The sequence below is a fragment of the Natator depressus genome, chromosome 2 (genome assembly GCF_965152275.1).
Source record: "Natator depressus isolate rNatDep1 chromosome 2, rNatDep2.hap1, whole genome shotgun sequence".
In the NCBI taxonomy this organism is placed as follows: Eukaryota; Metazoa; Chordata; order Testudines; family Cheloniidae; genus Natator; species Natator depressus.
The window spans coordinates 191092312-191115655 of NC_134235.1; the positions used below are offsets into that span (position 1 = coordinate 191092312).

A 23344-nucleotide genomic window follows, 5' to 3' on the forward strand; every position below is an offset into this window, starting at 1 on the left:
TTTACATTTGCAGGCGATAAAGCTGCCTGCTTCTTGTTTACAATGTCACCTGAAAGTGAGAACAGGCGTTCTCATGGGACCGTTGTCGCTGGCGTAGCAAGAAATTTACATGCCAGACACACTGAAGCATGAAGGGACCTACGAAACTTTAACTACCATTCCAGGGGACATGTGTCCATGCTGATGACGGGTTCTGCTCGATAACAATCCAAAGCAGTCCGGACCAATGCTTGTTCAGATGCCAGCAGCAGAAGGTTGGTTTTCTTTTTTGGTGGTTCAGGTTCTGTACTTTCCGCATCGGAGTGTTGCTCTTTTAAGACTTCTGAAAGCATGCTCCACACCTCATCCCTCTCAGATTTTGGAAGGCACTTCAGATTCTTAAACCTTGGGGGAGTGCTGTAGCTATCTTTAGAAATCTTACATTGATACCTTCTTTGCATTTTGTCAAATTTGCAGTGAAATTGTTCTTAAAATGAACAACATGTGCTGGGTCATCATCTGAGATTGCTATAACATGAAATATATGGCAGAATGTGGGTAAAACAGAGCAAAGAATGTACATTTCTCCCCCAAGTTGTTCAGTCACAAATTTAATTAACACGTTATTTTTTTAATGAGCATCTTCAGCATGGAAGCATATCCTCTGGAATGGTGGCCGAAGCATGAATGTTGGGCATTCATGGATGGGCATACAAATGATCAGCATATCTGGCACGTAAATACCTTGCAATGCTGGCTACAGAAGTGCCATGCAAATGCCTGTTCTCACTTTCTGGTGGCACTGTAAATAAGAAGAGGGCAGTATTATCTCCTGTAAATGTAAAGAAACTTGTTTGTCTTTGCGATTGGCTGAACAAGAAGTAGGACTGAGTGGACTTGTTGGCTCTGAAGTTTTACATTGTTTTGGTTTTGAGAGCAGTTATGTAACAAAAAAAATTTACATTTGTAAGTTACACTTTCACGACAAAGATTGCACTAGAGTACTTGTATGAGGTGAATTGAAAAATACTATTTCTTTTGTTTATCATTTTTACAGTGCAAATATTTGTAATAAAAAGAATATACAATTTGATTTCAATTACAACACAGAATACAATATATATATATAAAATGTAGAAAAACATCCAAAATATTTAATAAATTTCAGTTGGTATTCTATTGTTTTAATAGTCTGATTAAAACTGCGATTAATCATGATTTATTTTTTTTAATCGCGATTAATTTTTTTGTTAATCTCATGAGTTAACTGCAATTAATCGATGGTCCTAAAAAGAATTAATTGCTCTTCTTTCCACATTCAAAGTCCAGTGTATTGGTTGTAAATAATTTTAGAGAGGAACCAAAACAAAGTCAGAAAGCACAAGAGGAGAAGCTCTGAGGGAAATGCTTGAAAGAAGAGTCAGTAACAATGGTTGTTCTTGTTGCAGTTTTATTCAGGTTGTCAATTTTTGAGAAAAAATGAGGAAAAAAACCAATCCCGGGGTGAAGGAAGTTCAAAAGCAGAAAACCACCGAGCAAAGTAACAATGGGGAAGACATTAATACACTTACAAACACCCACATTTCATCCTTATGAATGTTCTCTATCTGACAGAACTCTCCACACAGCACTTAAGAAGTACCAGCTAAATGGTTGACAGACAGATGCGGTAAGTTATGGCTCAAAATGTTTGCTTGCCAGACAGAAAAGGTGACATTTTTTGCTGAAAATCCTTTAAGGTAAACTGACCCCGTGTCTGCTGGCATGCTGCCATTTTTCTATAACCTCTTATTACCATGGTGTATTTCTAATGGATTGGGTATGGTGCTTTTCCATTTTGCTAATGAGAAAAGCTAAAGGCCATTACTTGTTCTGATTAAGATCCTTGAGGGAAAGAATGTGATGTGTACATTACTAGGGCATATAAAGGGAAGTATGTGGCATTGGTAATCAATCAGATGAGAGGTAGACAAAAAATACTGAAATCTTATGCTGTGACTACAAAGGAATAAGATACGGAAAGACAGAAAGTGTCTTTAAAAGGTGACTTATAGGGGAATCAGTTATAATGATATTAGTATGATCAATGACTACGGCTACTATCTGGGAAAAATGTAATTACCAAAATGAAAACTTCCAAATGGCAAGCACTGATCAAGGGCAGAGGTACTGCCATATTTCTAAGAGTACTGTCAACTCTCATTCAAGCAATGCATGACAGTGTCTTCTACCAGAATTACAATACTAAAATGGTTGATCTGTGTTTCTGTTGCTGGGAAGGGAGTAGGGTAAAAAAGGGGGTTGTAAAAATTTGCTCTGAACTTAAAAACTTGGCTAAATCTCAGCCCAAGGGCAAGTTAAAAATGTAACTGTTTTTTGTTTTTTTTTAAAGTGAGAAAAAAGATTGTGTGTGGTTCTATGGGCTTTTTCCCCCCTTCATTTCTGTGCACTCATAAATGGTTTCAACTGAAGTAAAACAGGGTTTTGTAGACCACTGATCTGTTAATCTTAAAGGACATTCAATCAAAAATGTACCATAAGGAGCACTCCTCTATTTGCAGGGAGATAGACTGGATGGGCTAATAAGGTCTCTTCCTTTACCGATGAGTAGGATCTTTTATAAATTGTAAATGGTTGAAATATTGAAGCTTGGAGACCTATATTCACTCATTTTAAAGGACTTTTCATTTAAAGCCTGAAGTTACCGTAGGATACGTGCCCCTAGTGACAAGTGAAGTCAATGGAGTCAGAGGTGCATAGTCTAAGGCAGGATAATATCCTTTAAGCACATCCACAATAAAATGTAGCAGTAGTACATGTGTAATTTACACTACATTAATTCCAATTAATACTATAAATAGTTGCTGCGTGTCAAAAAAAGCCATCTCTACAATGTCTCCTCAAATGTACATTGATGTGGTAGACCATTACAATCTGTGATGCCAAAAATCTAATGATTTAGAGGCTGTCATCTCCTATGATTGCAGTGATGAGGCCTGTAGGAGGGAGGATCTCATACCTCCATTGAGATTGTTTCAGTATTAACTTGTCTGGTTTTCCTTCATCAACCCTCTGCTCCCCTGCAGATATGTGTGAGTCGATAAGGTGGGATTCTCAGGAAATCTACTTGTTTGGGGGGTTTAAAAGCCTGCTATTTCCATGGCGAAAAAACAAAAGAAATATTCAAAAGAAACACTGCATTTTCAAATTTGGGAAATTTCTTCTCCCCTACCTGGATCAGGGGTGACCTTGAAAACAGAGACTCTATTAATCCTTATGAATGGAGAGTCTGGGGAAAAATAAGCATGAAAGCTGAAAAAGCCCACCTACTGCTATCATATTGATATCCAATTGTCTGTGGCTTTCATTTGAGCTTTAAATGTAAAAGATACCACACAGCCTAACACCAGTTATCAGTAAGCATTGAGGTATCTGTGCTCCACTCATGCGAGAAAGACAAACACTACACAACTGTACTTTAGCACATATGGTCAAGCAATCAGGGTGGGTCAAAACATTCTGTTCTAAAACCACAGCCTAGTTAGTGAATTGCTCTTCCCACAGGGATCTTGCAAGATCTATTCCTGGGTTTGGTTGAACTTTCCGGTTCTTTGATAAACTCTTTGGCTTTGGTGCATTAGCCACACTGACTGACTGAGAAGCTCAAACATCTTCATTTTATGCTGACAGTAATGTTGTTGCAAAATGTCCCCTTTTCTATTTTCTTTCTGTATAAAACCCACATTCAAAAACAAGATAAAGTGCAGGGAAAATATTTGCAGTTGACAAAGCCATAATTGCACTACAGCCAATCCTCCAAGAATGTGACAAACAGTGTGACAAAGTGGCCACTTTTCTACTGACAAAATGACTTCATATCAATACCTTTAAGGCCCCAGGACTTACAAGATTCAGCTTACAAAGAAGAACCTCTAATGACCTGTGTATGTTATGTTGTATACCTATGCTTCTGCTGAAATAGAAATCAATAGGGTTAATGTTTAAAAGGTAGGAGACTGGCTGTTCATGGGGATGTAGGAGGGAGTGTGCACAGTTCTCTCAGTTATTACTGGCTGATTTCAGAGGTGATGAATTTTGCCTCTGGGGAAGTGTGTCAGCCAACCTGTACAGCAGTAACACCCCCTTCCAGCATTGAAGGAATTATAATTGTGCAAACTGGGACGGCAGCTGCTTAACTGTCATTCCGGCCTCAGGACTGGAAATTTTTTGCTTACGGTGAAAGATCATGAGAAAGAATGCAAGGAAAGTGAAGTGAAAAACAGAGAGCAAAAAAAGAGAAAAAAATACAGCAGCCAAAGAACAGTACGGCCAGTATGATTAGTGAGGGAAGAAAAATGTAAAAACATATGAGATTCATGATGAATTTTGATGCTGGTGTTTAAAACATTTTAATCATTTACCACAATTTAGTTCTTCTAAAAATTCTGAATTGCAGTCAGGATCCCTTGATGTTATGAGTTAAAAACAAATATTTGACAGGAAATAGATTAAATTCCAACTCCTGGTACACTGAAGAGGTAAGAGGTCAAGTCAAATCTAACTGGAATAGGTAATTTCTACCCTTTCCTTAATGAGGGACAGATCATCGGCTGACGTAAATTGATAATCTCATTGGAACTGCACCAGTTCATATCAGCTGAAAATCTGGCCCTTCTCTTGAATGTCTTTTCTGTGTTATAAGAGCTGCACTAAACCACTGTGATGGTTTACAGTAGAATCTACTGTCCATGAAATATGAAACAGTCCACAGTCTGCAGCTCATTCTCCTTGAGACTACCTAAGTGGTGTTACATGAGTTATTTAGTTAAATGTTTCCATAGAGCTCTGAAAATATAAATTGTAATATGTGCTGTTACTACTGCCTACTTCAGTATATCTCCCAAAAGATTGCAGTCCCATTCTTCCCAGTATGAAGAACATATGTTATAGGCTCCCCCATGCATAGCTACTACTTTCAAACACAAATTTGAAAATTAGGAATAGAATGTTAAAGAGTATCTCCAGACAGTGTGTGCTGGTTCTGTCTGAACTAAAAGTTTCTATAAAAATCCCACAGCTAGCTAAACAGAACTGACAACACAAGGGGGGCTTAGAACTAAGTGTAGTTGTTGCAGTGTCGCAGTTTGCAGTGGGCATAGCTCCTTCTCCAAAGGTCTCCAAGGAATAATTATGGTCCAGAGGCACTTTAATCCTTTAGGCCACTGCACCAAACCAGCACACACTTCTCTGGGGATACCCTTTAACACGCTATTCCTAATTTTCTAATTTTTATTTGAAAGTAGTAGCTATGCATGAGGGAGCCTATAACGTATGTTCTTCACACTGGGAAGAATGGGACTGTAATCTTTTGTGAGATATACTGAAGTAGGCAGTAGTAACAGCACTTATCATTGCAATCGTACATTATTACTTCTTGGTATTAATATCCAATAGAATATGTAATATAATAAAATTCCTAGTTTTAATATTAAGCTTGAATAGATGCCATGGGGCATCAGCTCACATTTTTCTCCTCAGAAACACATGAAAATGTAACACTGATTGTGAAATTTACAAGAAAATGAATGAGAGTGGATTTATAAACTTTCAAATACAACATTTTATTCCTCACCTTCTGTTGCAAGTTAATTACTTCTAAGTCTCCTATCAGACATTTTTGATCTCCAGCTCCTTTAGATTTAGTTTTTAAACAAAGGCCAAGGAATCTCAGGAAGGACACTGTCCTTGCCGAGGTATAGTAGGACAGATGCGTAGTATAAAATAAAGCAAAGGAAACCCATTTGTTCAGCCAATATACTCTGAATAGAATTTATTTATTTTCTATTAATCAGTTCATCACCTACCACAACTTGCCAAGCACAGGTGAAGTTGCTGTCATTAAAATGTTAGTTTAACAGCTATGACTTGCTCCATACCCTAATTACCACCAAACTTTATAGCTGGCTGAAAAATTGAATTAATTTTCCTGGAAAATGTTTATGATGGAAAATTATGCCTGAAAGACTAAAATTGTGACACTTCTTTGCTGCCAGAAAAGCAAATTCCAGAGTCAACAACCCTCTTCTAAGAAAGCTATGTCACTCCACAGCAAGTCAGTCCTACAGACAATTAACTGGGGCATTCTTGCCAATACCAACCGTGTGGTGCGGGAATAGGGGAGAGATGGCCTTGAAGATAACGAGGTCTCTGGGCTCTGGTAAGGTAGAAAATTATCATTTTGTTGGAAGAGACAGGAAAGAAAGACTGGGCAGGTGGTGGGATGTATGCAACAACATGCCAAGAGAGAGCGGGAGCCAGTGCTCCAGCATTAAAGAAAGTTAGGATAGAACGGGATACATTACCAAACCACAGCTATCATTAAGCTTCACTGGAAAAGAGTCCAAAGGAGGGTGATGAGACTAATTTAAGGAATGAAAAGATTAGATTGTTGGGAGGAAAAGCTTCAAGAGAAACATGTCTGTCCAGCATAGGGAAATTGGAAATGGAGGCTCGAGTGTATTCAGCGATTTGGATATTCAGATACCTGATTTCAGCTGGAGCTGGTTGTTAACACATGAAAGATTACAGCTGTTGTGATTAAAAACTAAAGGCCAAAATGTCCCTGGCCCTTTTGCAGGTGCATGGTGAGGTGAGAGGTCAAGGACCCTTCTTCCTATCCGTCTCCTTATATACCCCATTCAGAGACCAGTGGAAAATTCAAAAGACTGGTGCACCTTGTCCATTCCCGCTGAACGCTGGGGAGATTGGAGAAGGATTATGCCTCTTGGAGGTGCAATCGTTCCCTGAACTCACCCTAGGGTGGTCCAGCTCTCTTTTGTCACACAACATAAACCTGCCATGTTCAAAAGTTATTTACTGTGTTAGAAAAACACCACCATTCAGCAAACTCCGAAATTCACTTGATACAGCTGATCTCAAACCCCTCACTACAGTTTAATGAAATGTGCTGACTGAGCATTTTTATAGTTAAAATTGGTTATTATGGTACTTCCAAACTGAGTTTTTTAGGACCATGAGGATTCCACAACTACAGAACAAAGACTGGTTTCAGAGTAGCGGCCGTGTTAGTCTGTATTCGCAAAAAGAAAAGGAGTACTAGTGGCACCTTAGAGACTAACCAGTTTATTTGAGCATAAGCTTTCGTGAGCTACAGCTCACTTAAAGACTCAATCTCACATAATTCACAAATAATAAAATAGCATCTGAGGGCATGGAGGTTATTGCCATCAATGACTCCCTATGGCACCATAAACCACTTAAGCAAAGCTTTGACTTTTTGAGAATTTCAAGCAGAAATCCCAACATGCACAGAATACCAGCATAAGCTACCATTTGGTAAGACTTTACCCTTACTAGATAATTCAGTGGATACAGACACAGAAAACCCATGTAATCTGACCTTGCATCCTTAATTACTTGATCCAGGACAGGATGGTACTTCCAGGTGAGTAAGACATCAGCAGTGAAGCATGCCATACAAATGTACCTCAAACGTGTATTATGGTCTGGCAATTTCCCTTAGAAAAAATTTAAACATTTGACCGCCAGTATCTTGGCCACATAAAAGGGTCATCGCCGTATTGCAGTGAACACCAGTGGAATTCAATGGCATATTGTTTGTGGTCCTGGCACTATGCCTGGATAGGCAACCTACATCCAGGCTATGTCATTTTTGTAACTGATTTAAAAACATCAAAAATAGAGATGATGCAAATATAATTCCTTTTCAATTCCACCCTCAGTGCAACCTGTAGGCATTTTCCCCTTGTGGCATTGTCCCATCTTCAGGAATGTCACAGCATCAATAAACTAGTGTTTCCATAAAGTCTTGTTGTGCCTGGAAATTAAGCTTTCCCTACGAGAAGCCACTGGGGATACAATTCATATATTTCTGTTCAGAACACACACATGGGCAAAAATGCTTTGCTTACTGAAATGTACACATCATCCACTGAAACAAACATCATGAAGTGAATTGTAAACACACTGACCCACCTAACACACAGTGAAACAACTTAGCCCCAACCGTAGAAGGACTTTTCAGAGTTAACAGTGTGAACAGCTGCTCTTTGGTTGTGTAAACTCCAGGTGGTGAAAGAAAAACACTGTTTTGACTTATAGTTCTTGTCTGATTTTGGTATGTTGTGCTCAAAAAACATTTTTAAATGGTATATCATCTTTTGAAATTACAGCGCTTAAATGAAAAATAGAAAAAAGAAACTATCCTTCTTATTACTTAGTTTCATACTAGAGTCACATTATTTCTTTTCAACAAAGAACAGACGTTAGAGATAAAAAGACCACCTACCCCATCTCCTTGCCAATGCCTGACAGTTCTCTGCAGTACAACTTCTAGTTTTAAATATCCCAGCTAATGGTCTTCCACCATTTCCCTTAGATGACTATTCCAAACTCTAATACTTTATCATTCTCTGCAAGATATTCAAGCTAAAATTTTCTCTATCTTAGTTTTACCTCATTATTCATAGTTATACCAATGTGTACCACACTAAATAATTCCTCTCTTTCCTTGGTGCTTACACACTTAAGATATTTACAGACTGCTATGTCCCTTTAGTTGCTACTTTTCTACATTAAAACTGTTTTTTTCATTATTGTTTATGTCACAGTGACTCAAGCAAAATTCTAAGTGGAATAGCACTGTGGTCCCTTCTATGCCTCCCCAATGGTAAGCCATACCTTGAAGGCATAAGCTAGTAGTCCTAAATGTTTCATTTAAGCAGTTCAACTCCAGAAACATCTAATGTCAAGAGAGCACAATCTGCAAAGCAGACTGGCCACTATCTCCCTTTCATTCATTGTGTTGCTTTTTGCTCTCGAAGGCAGAGTCCGTTCACAGATTTCAGGGCTTGTTAACATGTTCAAAGCTCAATGTTTGTGTGTGTGTAAAATGAGTGGTTACATGTAGCTATTTTTCAACCATTGTTCTTCCCCTCCTTCTTTTCTCATTGTCCTGTCCCCTTTCCCCACACCCCTTCCTTTGGTTTTCTGTTTACCTAGTCCCCTCCTAACCAAAACCCACCCCAAAATTTAAACCGAACAAACAAATTGGGACACTAACAGACAGTACATGTGTAGGCCATCACATGATCACACACTGCTTCTACATTCTATCCCTTTGCCCTACCCTGTGTCTGTCTTGTCTGTTTAGCCTGTAAATTCTTGGGGCAGGGACTGTCTAACACTCTGTGTTTGTACTGTGCCTAGCACAATGCGGCCCCACTCATGGTTGGCCCTGAGGCACTACTGTAATAAATATAACAACAGTAACAACTTCAGAGGGTGTGGCTGAAGATCATGTACGGAAACTGGTGAACCTTTTCAGGATATGATGTATATTAGTCACTATGTGCTGTACACAATATGGTCTATGCATTTCAGTACCCACCCTATGTGTTTTAATATAAAGGAGTTTTTCTAAGAGGTATGTGCCTATTGCTAAGTGATGTTCATGTTTTTGAAGAGAACGTTTTGAATTATATTCTCAATGGCCCCTCATATTTTTTATCGGTAGCACTTCTAGTAACAATAAACAGCATGACAGCAAAGATGTATAGGTGAAACTAGCCTCCGAGCACTCAAGTTCACAGACACCTGAAGCCCGTTGAACATATTTGGCTCATATAGCATCAGATTTGCAGAGTTATGAAAATAAAATGGATATCAACTTCTTACAGTCTAGCCACTACTTCAATGTTTTGATTTGTATTTGCATTATCATTTCTCCATATGTCAATTTTGACTTTTTATCACAATCATCTAGGGGCCAGCGTCCTTCCATGAGAAGAGGCTTTAGGTCGGGCGAATCCTGCCTCCAGTAATGGCCATTAGCTGATGCATCAGAGGCAGGCAAAGAGTCCAAACAATGTACCTGTTCATCTGTGCAATGTTGCAGATGGAGGTACTGAACAAATACCTCCAGAATGTTCTGTGAATCAAAAACTGAATCCACATCATCTGTGTTTGTGCCCCTTTTATTTTCCTTTTCTCTGAATAGTTTAGCTACTGAATTTCCTGGAAGGAGTGTTTGCAGAAACAAAGCACCTTGTAGGCAAATACTGTAGTGTAGAATGCTCTTAGAAAGTGAATGCTTAGCTCATAAATGCAGCAGTCACACCAGGAACTGGTTTTAAGAGTTCTGCTCAGCCAGTAAGGGAACAGAAACATATTATTCATGTGACCCATGACCAAATTTTTCAAACCTGGGTGGCTAAATGTCGGTTCCTGAACCCATGTTTAGGCATCTGAATAGAAGCAGCTTGCAGTCAATGGGAGCTTAAGGTGCTCAACGCTTTTGAATTATTTACTCAGCTCTCATTTAAAAATGTCTTTGCTTGCTATCCCCAGCTGGTGATCATATTCTGAACCACAAGAAACTATATCCCTTTTAGGCTTTTTTACTTAGCTGTCGTGAAGCAAATGTTATTCGTATCAATGTGAATTCTATTTTTAAACACCTTGCTCACTTATTTGTCTTACTAGTATCTGGTAGCAGCAAATTCTACAGATTGATTAGCTGCTGCATCAAAAAGTTATTTTGATTTTAAATTTGGTGACTTTCAATTTCATTGACTATCCCCTTGTTTATTTCAAACTGTAGAACAGACTAATAGGAGCAACCAAGCGGCTTTCACTGTACTATTTGTTATTTTACATTACCCTTACAGATATTCTCCTATTCTTTACCTTTCCAAACAGATTCATTTCTCTTGGAAAGAGCCTGTTTCCCAAAACTGCACTATGCTGCTAATCATTTTCATTTGTCCAGGACCTAGGTTGAGAAAATGGACAAGGGTGAGCTACTTAGTACCAGCTTGAACCATACTTTAGCTTTGCTATCGGTCCAGTCTTGTACTCTCCAAGCAAACTGAAACAGACAGTCAAACAAAATAAAAGAGCTTCAAGATTAAAACCTGATTAACACCAAAATAATAAGATTGTAAAATGTTGCTCCTATAAATCATCAGGGACCACATGATGTACTATTAAAACAACAGACAAGATCATTTTTTAACAAAGCTCTGAACGTTAGTGGAATTTGGTGACATCTTAGATTATTCATGGCCAAAGTATATGCAAAGAAAATTGATGATTAAAAAAAACAAACAAACCTAACAAACCACTTATTCTATTGAGACCCTTTGGTGACATTGTAAATCATCAGTGACCATATAGTATCCAAAGGAAATAACAGATAAGAAACTTGTGACAAGCTTGTTGTTCCATTGAGAGGTTCTAGAGATATCATCAAGCTCTAGTGGCAACAGAAATAGCTAACAAAGTAAGAGATAAGAAATGATGTACTAGAATAACACGCCTGTTATTCCATTGAGGGATTTCTGGTGACATTATAAACCATGAAAGCAGAGTTAGGATGGTTTGCAATATCAACAGCCCTGAGATAAACTAACAATTTTTATACACAACTGATTATTTTATAGATAGGTATCCAGAACAATTAAACAAATGTACAGTTTACAAAGAAGAATAAAGAGCTGGTGCTGCAAGTTGCCACTTATTTTCTTTTAAATAAGCAAGCAAAAGCTAAAACGGCCCAGCTGAGTGTGTGAAGTACAATTAAAAAGTAGAGCTTAGCTAGCAGTTTCAGTCTAAAATCTGGCTTCCATTCACTCTCCCACTGGCATGGCCCCAAAAAGTTTAAAACGAAATAGGGCTATACTGAAGCAATTTCAAAACAGAAAACAAAATGGTCAGAAAAGCACATCTGCCAATGAGGGGTGAGAGATGGCTGCCTCAGGATGTAGGATGTAAATGGAACCAAAGTGTCACTTTAAATACATGTAGAAAATAAAAGCAACAAGGTACGGACCATAAAACCTCCTTCAGGAATGAGCTATAGAGGGGACATATATGGCAAATATTAGTTACCATTCAAATGGCAGATGTGTCATTGGCAATGTAAAAGGAGCCCAGCAGTAAGGACTGAAAGCTGTGATCAGGCTGTGCAGTTTTATTTTTCTAAAAGGTTTTTATATTGTTTCCACTCAAGCTATCAATCACGACTTTTATTAAACTGCAAAACAGACGTCAGATCAATGGCTGTGTTAGACACATTTTGAGTGACAGGATGATGATGGAACAATTCCAGCATCCATATATTATGAAATACACACATGCTATTCTTTCAGTGTTTCCCTATGCTATTTCAGTAATGTATCATTTGAAGGGAAGAGCTAATTGTGGATAAATATTATATAAGGAAAATGAGACTTGCTAGAATATATGCCAAGGTTATAATAAACTGGTAAAGGAGAGGAACATTCAGGGTGAAAACCGGCTCTCTGTCCTTAGGTTAAGCCTTTGGGCCTTCCTTTTTAATATAACGGCAGGAGCTGAGGAGGGATTGTCAGCCTTAATCAGCATCTTTAGGGTTTTCTCAGTTTTGTCACAATTGTGACATTATTTAGGCTCAGGTTTCCTTTCCTTGCACAGTCAGCACACCTATGCAACTGTTTCCTGCTATTTTTGAGTGAAGAGGTATGTACAAAAATATATATAAATAAGGCTGAATTGTGCCCTCTGGGATATTCTCTGCTCAACTCCTGATGCCAGGCAGACATGTGCAGGTGATCCAGGCAGCACAACTACCATCAAATTTGTCACTATTGTCAACTGTATTTTCAATGAGTATTGCGGTTCTATGTGGATAAAGCACAGAGCATGGGGGGGAGGCGAGAGGGGTGAAATTGACACCCACAACTCAAGGTCATGGTGTAAAGCTGCTGTGGAGCCCTCCTCAATAGTCTCTTCCCCCCAAACTATACCTGCCTCTGGGCTGGAGTATTTGCTCTAGCTCTGTGCTTTCCATGGGAGGGGTCCTGGGGCCAGTGGATCTGAGTAAACAGAGATTTACAGTCACACTCCTGGCCCACCACCCCTATGGCCTTACATGCAATACCTCTTGTTACAGGAGTATTCTGTAAAAGAGAGATATCTAAATATATGTAAATAGTTGATCACTAATACATAAGGTGCTAGTGGATGGTGCTCAAGAATATGGGGTATCTTTCCTGGGTTTTTAAGACCAATAAAACTTCTTCTTGTTGTTCACTGCTTATGGCTTCTTGTACTCATCAGTTTACATGCAGCTCTTTATGCTACTTGGACTCAGTGACAAGATATTTTCCATAGTATATAGGGGATGCTAGTCACTTCAGGGTTGTTGTTCTCCCAGCAGACATCAGGCCAGCCCTTACGTGGAGCTCAATCAATCCAGAGAGCCTTATACTGGCCCTCTGCACTATGCATGAATTTTCCCCATAGTGTGGATTTGGCTGCAGAAGGGGTTGCAACCCTGCATTTTGGAAATGCACAGTCCTTAGTGAACCAATGGCTTGGTTCATGTTTGTAGCCAGGTTTAGAGCCAATTCATCACTCGGGCATACCCTGAATGGCTGTTTTGCTTGAAACATATTTTATGCTGGTTAACAAAATGGTTTGTCTAAGGAAGTAAATGTATAAAAGACTTTTAATAGAAATTCTTTGCATATTGGAAGCTCTTAGATTAAATTGGGACAGATTGCTGCTGACATGAAGCAGAATTGTTTATGACTTTTTGACTAGTTTGATGAAAACAAGCTGGTTGAAAGATATCTAGTGACTGTAGCACCCTGTTGCAAACTTTTAAAGGACAAATTTGAAAATATGAGCACAACAGAAATTTTTAATTCACTTTTTAGATTGATCATAAAATGTGGTTCAGTTCCAACAATCAGAGTAACATGTTTTTTTTTCTAACATGGCTGGAGTTGCCGTGGTTCATGCCCTGGGATTCATGAACACTGGTCTAAATAAACTAAAGAACCTTCTCAAGAATCTGAGCACTCTTCTTTCTCCTCAGAATGCTGGAATATTGCTGTCAATTAATATCGCACATTCTACAGGCAAAGGTATCATTACAGAAAGACTATCTTAAAAGGATATAAAACAGAGGTGGGCAAACTATGGCCCGTGGGCCACATCCGGTCCACGGGACCGTCTTGCCTGGCCCTAGAGCTCCCAGCCAGGGAGGCTAGCTCCCGGCCCCTCCCCTGTTGTCCCCCTACCCCCCAGCCTCAGCTCGTTGTGCTGCCAGTGCTCTGGGCAGCAGGGCTGCGAGCTCCTGCCAGGCAGCGCGGCGGTGTAGCTGGCTCCGGCTGGGCAATGCAGCTGCCAGTCCTGGTGCTCTGAGTGGCATGGTAAGGGGGTGGGGAGCAGGGGGGGTTGGATAAGGGGCAGAGGGTCCCGGGGGGCAGTTGGGCACAGGGAGCAGTTGGATAGGTGTAGGAGTCCCGGGGGGCCTGTCAGGGGGCGGGAAGTGGGATGGGGCAGATAGGGGGTGGGGGCGAGGCTGTTTGGGGAGGCACAGGCTTCCCCACCTGGCCCTCCATACAGTTTCGGAACCCTGATGTGGCCCTCAGGCCAAAAAATTTGCCCACCCCGAGATAAAATGACCCATACAATGTAATATATGGCACATATAATACATCTGGTCATGCCAACTGAACCAATTACTAAATAGCAACCAAGAGGACACTAGCAGCGGTTTGATGTTAGCGTAGATCGTTAGTTGGGAATTTCCTGGTTTTACATGAAGACTGTTAGAGGAAAATTTTTTAAGTCATCCAAAGGGTTTACATCTGCACAATTCTCTCTGATGTCAACGAGACACAAAGGGCAAAATTCCCAAGAGCTGCTTCAACATACCCTTACTGCACTTTTAAAATGCATGTTTAATTCACTCAGTAAAATGGATCTGTCATCAACGAATTCTAAAGAAAACTAAAATGCACCTGTAAAAAGAAAAGGAGTATTTGTGGCACCTTAGAGACGAACCAATTTATTTGAGCATAAGCTTTCATGAGCTACAGCTCCCTTCACGAAAGCTTATGCTCAAATAAATCAGTTCGTCTCTAAGGTGCCACAAGTACTCCTTTTCTTTTTGCGGATACAGACTAACACGGCTGCTACTCTGAAACCTGTTAAAATGCATCTTCCTTGCCAGGGAGCTATCTGACTGTCCAATCAAGGCTCCAATCTCACATACAGATATTCCTACTAGCCACAGTACCCTCCCTTAGGTTCATGTGTCCAAGGAAAATAAGAAGAATAGTGAGAAAAACACTGAGATCATATTTCTATTTGTTTGTTTATTGGCTGAAATGTATAAAATAGATGGCAAAGAATGAAGAACCAGCATATTCAGGCATTCTGAGAGATGAATAAAGTCTGATATAGCAACAAAAATGGGGAAAAAAACCGTTGAGGTTGGAATTAACTTGAATGAGATCTGGAAGGAAAGATGACACAATAAAGTATGTAAAGTAACAGTATAAGGAAGAAAGAAATATGCCATATGCCAAAGAAATGGCTGCAAGACTCATAGAAGGAACTACTGTGCCATGTTAAAGATGGTTAAATTTTTCCTTTAGTTAAAAAAAACCTTGTAGTGCCATGAGTGAAATATAAGGGAAAATTCATATAAAGGGTATACTAGATCTTCTAAGTAACTGTTAAAAATTAATAAGCTACGAAAAAAAGGATCTATGGAAATAAAATAAAATAAAAATGAATGAACTATTGGAAACTCAAGTGAGCAGAAATGACCTTGAGAACTCAGAAATTAATAAAACATTTTGTAAAATAGAAACAATGTAGCATATTCTCTGAGCTTACCGTTCCTGTTGTGCCCAAGGACAGGTGATTCATCTGTTGGGTCAGAGGGCCCATCATGCTTGCTGGCTGCATTGACATAGTGTGGTCCATTGTTGGCGTTATCACAGCACCCTGCAAATACACATGATTTCCACCTCAACATTTATTTTTTTAAAAAGTCATCAGTGTTCTTTAAATGAATGAATTTGGCTAATGCTTAATATTAATCTGAAGAGAGACTAAGCTATCTGTCATGTGAAATATATGTTGTTCCTATTGGCAACCAAGACACACACATATATGACTAGTGAGGGTATATTATGCCAGTTCCAATTAAATGCCATTTTTGTCTTCACTGCTTCTAACAAAAACATATGGTCTGTCTATGGTGAATGCTACTGTACATGGCAAAATGCCTGTCATTTACATTTTCCATATCCTATATGGAAGAATCTTACTCAGAGACACCACACATATGTCCCCAATTTTCCCTGGCTTTTAAACCTTCAGTCTCTGATATATTCAACCTATAATGGTAAATAACTTGGATTTTTCAATTTCTCTTAAGAGACATTTGTGACATTTTCCAGGTGATTAAGCAAGACTAGTTGTTGACAACCATTACGAGAGCAACATCTATTTTAAAAAATACACGTACACAGGTTTTAAATGCATTGCCCTCATTGTATGGTACCAAAGAGGTTGATAATAAACAGGACACTAGGTAAGGCAAGAACAAGACCCTGAACAAGAGAGACAGAGAATGCCAAACAGAGAACTGTTAGGGAGAGCTGCTCTGTAACTTTCATCAGCAATCAAAGACCCTCTCGGTGCACTCGTGGCTTTGTCCAAGGCTGCACATAGCTCCCTCCGGAGCTCCCAAATGCAAAATTCTACTCCCTGTGTGGGCTAGACTAGGTGTCTGAAGAATGGAGTGAGTTGCTCCTTCTTTCTCTGCCAAAGTCTGAACATATTCCATTCCTTGTGCTCCTTAGTAAGGAATGGTCAGGGCACACAAACTTGGTAGACCACAACATGGGCTATAAAGATAATTAAGCAAGGGTAAATAACTTCAGATGTTTCCAGCTCTCTCTCAATATGAATTCCACAGTACACTCTGTGCGTCTGTGAATACATTGTAAAAATGTATACAGACACACTATTAAAGCCAGTAAAAAATGGGGAATTTTTTTGTGACATTTATATGAAAGGTTTGTCTCCTTTCTTCATCAAGATATTTCAAAGTCTGAATATTTTTGACCCAGATCTATACAGGGGAATTCAGCATTAAGGATAAAAAAAACCCAAATTCCTAAAAGCCATTGCATTGGTTCTCAAGTGACTGCCTCACATTTATTTTGCACGGTTGGAAATCGTTTCTAAGGATGAGACTGGAGGTGAGGTTTACCATATTTTCAGCTGCACATAAGAAATAAAACAATTAGGGGGAATGCCAATCAACTTGTTCTGTCCTTACCAACATTTTTCTTTTATGCTTATGTCTGATTTGAGAATCTCACTGATTCCTGGACAAGTTTGTATTAATCACTGAGAAATAATGATCAAAAGGGGACTGGCTCAATTGATTGGTCCCTTTTCTAAGATAGTATAGCATGTGGATACACACACACACACGCTTTATATTACATACCAGACTACATTCATGTAAGTCACTAGAGAAATGCAGCAAAGGACTCTATAAGAAATATAAAATCTCCAAAGAATAGTTGTGATATTCCAGTATGAATTCTTGTAAATATCAATGGGCTTATTACTGTGCATGTTCCAAATCCTTCTTGTTTGTGCCAATTTTTGCTTCTTATTTTTGGCTGCTGCATTTAGTATTTGCTTAGATGAAACTACAATAGAGGAATTCATTCAAATTAACTGCAATAGTGCCACTATTCACCTTGGTTGGAACAACTCTCTTAAAATTAGTGTTTCTACAAACCTTCATCACAGATATTTTCTTCATCAGATCTTGATCTCCTCCTCCTCCTCCTCCTCACACATAAATGATATTCTTTTCCTTCACCCTATTCTATCTATAGCCTTAATTGTAACCCATTTTCTTATTATCCTTTCTACTAACAAATGTCAGAGAATCCACCCTTAGTAAACCTTTTGGGTGTAAGATAAGCCCATTCAACAGTTAATATGAGAGTCAAAGCAAGAGTCTGCAGTAGCACCTTGCTCCAGGAAACTGCATTTTGGCCAGGTGTTCAGCTTCACGTAGCCTGGGATTCCAGGCCTGCTCCTGAACTTGAGATCTTGGAACATGTGTCCCTGAATCTCAAGTACGTTATTGGGTTACAGTAAGAATTCATGAAAATATGCAGTTATAGTCAGAACCCAGAATCAGGCAATTTTTGTGTGTCGAAACACTAAAGCTTAAACTGAGTTTAACAGGAAAAAAAAAAAAGATCCCAGGCATCTCTGCAAGCAGTATTCTCCTTTGCCCCGGAGACGGCCTATTTCCTCAGAGACATCAGTGATGGATGATTTGAGCTCCGGACTACGATAGGACATGCAAAAATGCACATATGCATTCCCAGAGCATATGTGTGGGGCTGATCAATTAAAGCCCTTTCTGGGACACCGAAAGAACCGACTCCCAACGGTAGTAGCAGTGGCAATTAATTTGGGAGGCTCCCAAGGACACTAAAAGCCTAGCTCACCTTTCTGAAATTTCTGTTGCAAAAGGCATGGTTGGAGGAACTGGGTTTGGTTACAGATGTGGCAGACTGATGGCTACTTCAATGTATAAATTCAGAAGCCTGGCAATCAAGGATGGACAGCAGCAAGGAAAGTTTTGTGATTTAGTATTGTAAATACAAGTGCCAGACATGCAGTGGAAAAGTTAAGGAGAAAATGTTTCTTTCAGTAAGCAAAACACAGTTATTGTGAATAAATTATTTTTTAAAAATATAGGTCTTGAGGAAAATATATATCCAATAAAAAGAAATATACTTGGAGAGAACTATTTTTTTGTTTAAATTACTGGTTACTGAGAACATAAACGTTATCGTCTCAAAGTTTACACTGTCCACCACACTAGAAATAAGGGTGGGGAAAACTCAAGGATCTGTAGCTTTCTGATCATAATTTATCAGACAGAGACAACTTAAAGAGCTTGAAGCAGACAGTTACCTAGAGCAGACAACTATATGCATTTGCCAGTCCATTAATTCACCAGAGTTTGCAGAATCCTCTTCTGATCACGTAGGAAAAAAATTATACTTAATTAAGGAAATACTGTCTGGTTGTTAAGGCAACACCATAATGCATTTAATAAAACATGCTGTCAAGTCCATTTGTATCCAACTTATTTAGCTGTAGAAGGCAGCAATATCTCATGTCAGACGTTGCCACTCGCATGCAAGGTAATTTAGTTTACTCACAATGTACCGTATGTGTCCTCTCATGGGCCCCACTTGGCTAGTGGCAAGGCTAAAGGGAACATGTTTTTCATTTTAACATCTTTGGATGTCTGAGTTTACTCAGTTTGTAAATTATATAGAAAAACACCTTAAGACTCTGTAATTCTATTAAAGACCAAGTCTAGTTTTAAAAAAAAAAAACCTGCAGGTGAATTAATGATGAAGTTTTTATCACTGTCTTTGCCAAATAAAGTTGCTAATGCCTGCCAGTTACTTCGGTTTGCTCTGCTGTCTCTAAGGATTAGATTTTCACAGTTTCTGCAGGGAATTTCCAACATCAGCATGGAGTAGACTGTCAAACTGTTATACTTGTCCTGTGTGTCACACATGGAAAGGGACTTGCTTAGCAATTTTTTAAAGGCAATTTCAACATCTTTAAACCATGATTGGTAATTCAGTGAGATTTATGGATTTTTCTTCAGAGAATTGCCTGGGATCCCAATCACAACTGTTATTAAAGTACTTCAGATAAAACTGCATACTTCAACTTATCATGGAAATCAACCTCCTGTGGGCTGGCAAGGTTGATGGGTGGGACTAAAATGTTTTTTGTTTGATAACAAAATCAAACAAGGAAAAGCATTTATGTCCTCCAAATAATAAAAAAGGACAAAGGGTTAGTTGTCTGGATTTGTCAAAGGAGCAAGCTGTTTGACAAACAATTCTACCTCCCTGTGAGGGGCTGAAAGGGGATTTGGAGAGTCTAAAGCTTTGTAGTCATATGTGACCTTTGGTTTTCCAAATAACTCTTGCCTTGGGATTCCTTGAACCAGAATCATTCTAAATTAATAGCCGCTATCAGAAATACCACAGTGTTAGACACTTACAAATGTGCAAACAATTTTCTCACATCTATCCTAACACTACTGTCTCTGTACATAGGCTGCATGTATATCTCATGTATCCTATACAAAGAAGCATATATACTAGATATCCAGAACCAGTCACAAATCATGAGATGTTTTTTATATCACACTTTCTGTCCATCTTGGGTGCCACTGATTGCATGTATATTTCCATTACACCAACAGCTCATCACCAACATGTGAGCAGTCACAAACATGAATAATTCTTTTAAAAAATACGCAGCAGACGGTAGAACCAAGTACAACATTACTTGCTTGCAAGGTATCCAGAACCAACTCATGGCTCCTGCAGTCTCAGCTAACACACTATGGGAAATCAGTTTTTAACTGGACATACAACAAGGCTATTGGGCAGTTCATTAATTGTTTCATATATTATACATCCCCCTCAGCTAATATCTCAATGCTCATCTCTTTCTTTGACAGCAATCACTGCTTATCCATTGAGAAGACAGATAATGACTTCTCTTTTGAGTCTCCAAGCTTTCTCAGAAAAATTAAAATTATGCTGAATAACTCACCAATTGATCACCGAAAGAACCTTTGCTACTATCATTTAAAATGCACTTTCAATGTCTAGAACACTTTGGCAATACAGTACCTTTTAAAGTTGGCAAGATATTTTTGGTATAAGGCCTGTTATGCAATACTGCCAATATTGGATTAGCTTTACTAGAAGCGGAGATTATAGAGTCAAATAATAATGAACTCCTGGCAGATTAAAAAGAAAACAGCCCACTGAGGATTACCATGTTACTTCTCATTTGGTTACTCATGTTACTTCTCATACCCAAGCAGTAAGAACTTACTTCTATTCAGAATTTTTAAACAATTGGGGGACTGGGGCACATGATTTACGAGGAGAGGCTGAGGAAACTGGGGTTATTTAGTCTGCAGAAGAGAAGAGTGAGGCGGGATTTGATAACAGCCTTCAATTACCTGAAGGGGGGTTCCGAAGAGGATGGAGCTAGGCTGTTCTCAGTGGTGGCAGATGACGGAACAAGAAGCAATGATCTCAAGTTGCAGTGGGGGAGGTCTAGGTTGGATATTAGGAAACACTATTTCACTAGGAGGGTGGTGAAGCACTGGAATAGGTTACCTAGGGAAGTGGTGGAATCTCCATCCTTAGAGGTTTTTAAGGCCTGGCTTGACAAAGCCTTGGCTGCGATGATTTAGTTGGTGTTGGTCCTGCTTTGAGCAGGGGATTGTACTGGATGACCTCCTGAGGTCTCTTCCAACCCTAATATTTTATGATTCTATGAACAATTGATTCTCTTGGTTAATGTATTGCTGTGTGTGTGTTTGTGTATTTTATTTATACACACACACACATTTTTATATATATATATATATATATATATATATATATATATATATATATATATATATATATATATAAATAAATTGGAGAAGTTCTATATATATATATATATATATATAAATAAATTGGAGAAGTTCTACAGAAGGTCAGACTAGATTATCACAATAGTCCCTTCTGGCCTTGGAATCTAAAAATATAAAATTGTGCATACTTTTTCGCCTTGAAAAAGAACAAATATGAAAGAGGTATTTTATACCTAAGTCACCTCAAAAGATGGATTATGCACAAACAGTAAACCATGGAATATCTAGCAAGTAAGAGTATAAGATAATGGATAAGTGAATTGGCAAATAAATTTACTACACAGTAGTAACTGGAATTAATATATAATAATATCATTAATAAAGTCTGGAGAAAGGCTGGCTTCAGAAATAAAGGCGTATCTCCTATCAGACCATCTGTTATATGGCAAAAAAGCATGAAAATAGAGGCTAAAACAAGAACTTGTTTACTTAGCACTCAAGTGTGGTTTATTTAACTACACACCCCATGGGGCACATTATGATTTCTGCCGCTCTATTGTAAACCTAGAGTAATTCTATTGAAGTATGAATCAGAAATCCTCTGAGCTTTATTCACAATACCCTGTTCTTCTATAAGGCCCTAGGGTCCATGGTTTATGAACACATCTTTCATATAAAAGGTGAATATATTTGTCGGAGATATTTTTGTTAAGTTATCATTTACAGACTGACTTTAATATATACATGTCTTCCTATGGAATCAGAGAAAATCACAGGAGAAAGTTAAATACAGCCGCTATTATATTAAGCAAACTATGCTTTTTAAAGAGTGGTAGCCCTGTTAGTCTGTATCAGCAAAAAGAACGAGGAGTACTTGTGGCACCTTAGAGACTAACAAATTTATTTGAGCTTATGTTAGTCTCTAAGGTGCCACAAGTACTCCTCGTTCTTTATGCTTTTTAAGTAATTGCCAACATCAAAAGGCATATGCAATATTATTTATGTTGGTCCAATGAAATGCATCCATTTTGAAAAACAGCGAGTGACTTAACAATAGTTGGATGATGCATGTTTAGACAGGTGGGCAAGGATGGCTAGTTAGTGCTGAGATTTCTGGAGTAATGAGCAATACTAATATTGTCTGCTTTTTCCTAGTGTTGTGAGACTGATGTTGGATTAGAAATACAATTACTGTCTGGAAAGTTTTTAACTTTCACAGTTTAAAAATTCACAGTAAGCATTTGCTTAGTTTACTGTTTACTTTGTTGAGTTTTATATACACACACAACTGTTTATTCAGGAAGTTCTAATGGGTTTATAAATCATTGCCATAATATCAGAGCCAAACCAATAACCATTACAACCATGAGTTGGGTTTGGTTTTTTTTTTTTTTGCTTAGAGAAAGTTTATGCAGTAATATAAACATCACATCTTCCTATTTAACAGGGTATTATCGTATTACAGAGAGAGCCTCTTTACACTATCCAAGATATGTTGTTTCTGGTGAATTTATTGAACTGAGTGAACCGATCAACTCTACTCATATTTATCAAATCAGGCGTGTCTATCAAATGTTAATATTAAAAAAACTGGGACAGATGCTCGAGGGTTTTTTTTTTTTTGCAAATGACTATATTTTATCTGAATATTGAATAAATGGTAACCAAATGTCTAATTCTATTTATCCTCTGTCTGTTTTCCTGGGTATGAAACTGATGCATTATATTTTCCATAACAACCACCTCCCATAGTTTTTGGAACCATTCCTCTGGTTCTGGATTATCTTTCTTTTTCCAGTGTAGTCTAGCGTCTAGTACCAGATGAGAGAGATTAATTCTTCATTTCTGCCCCAAGCCCCAAGAGGATTGCCAGAGGATCATTTTTTAGTAAATATCCAACGATTTGTGACATTTGGTTGGTTACAAATTGCTAATTTCTTTAGGTTTTTCAAGGTTGTCAGACTAGTGGAAAACTAGAGGTGGGACCATACTACAGCCTTGGATCCAAACCACCTCAAA

General features: G+C 38.5%; 1 protein-coding gene across 3 annotated transcripts in view; it reads right to left on the reverse strand.

Annotated features, from left to right (window-relative positions):
• Positions 1 to 23344, reverse strand: part of RBMS3 (RNA binding motif single stranded interacting protein 3) — a 910338-nt gene that overhangs the window by 12661 nt on the left and 874333 nt on the right. For all 3 annotated transcript variants that reach the window (XM_074945627.1, XM_074945630.1, XM_074945628.1), the window contains one exon: positions 15697 to 15807. In XM_074945627.1, the coding sequence (XP_074801728.1) occupies positions 15697 to 15807 (111 nt within the window). The remainder of the gene's footprint in view (positions 1 to 15696; positions 15808 to 23344) is intronic.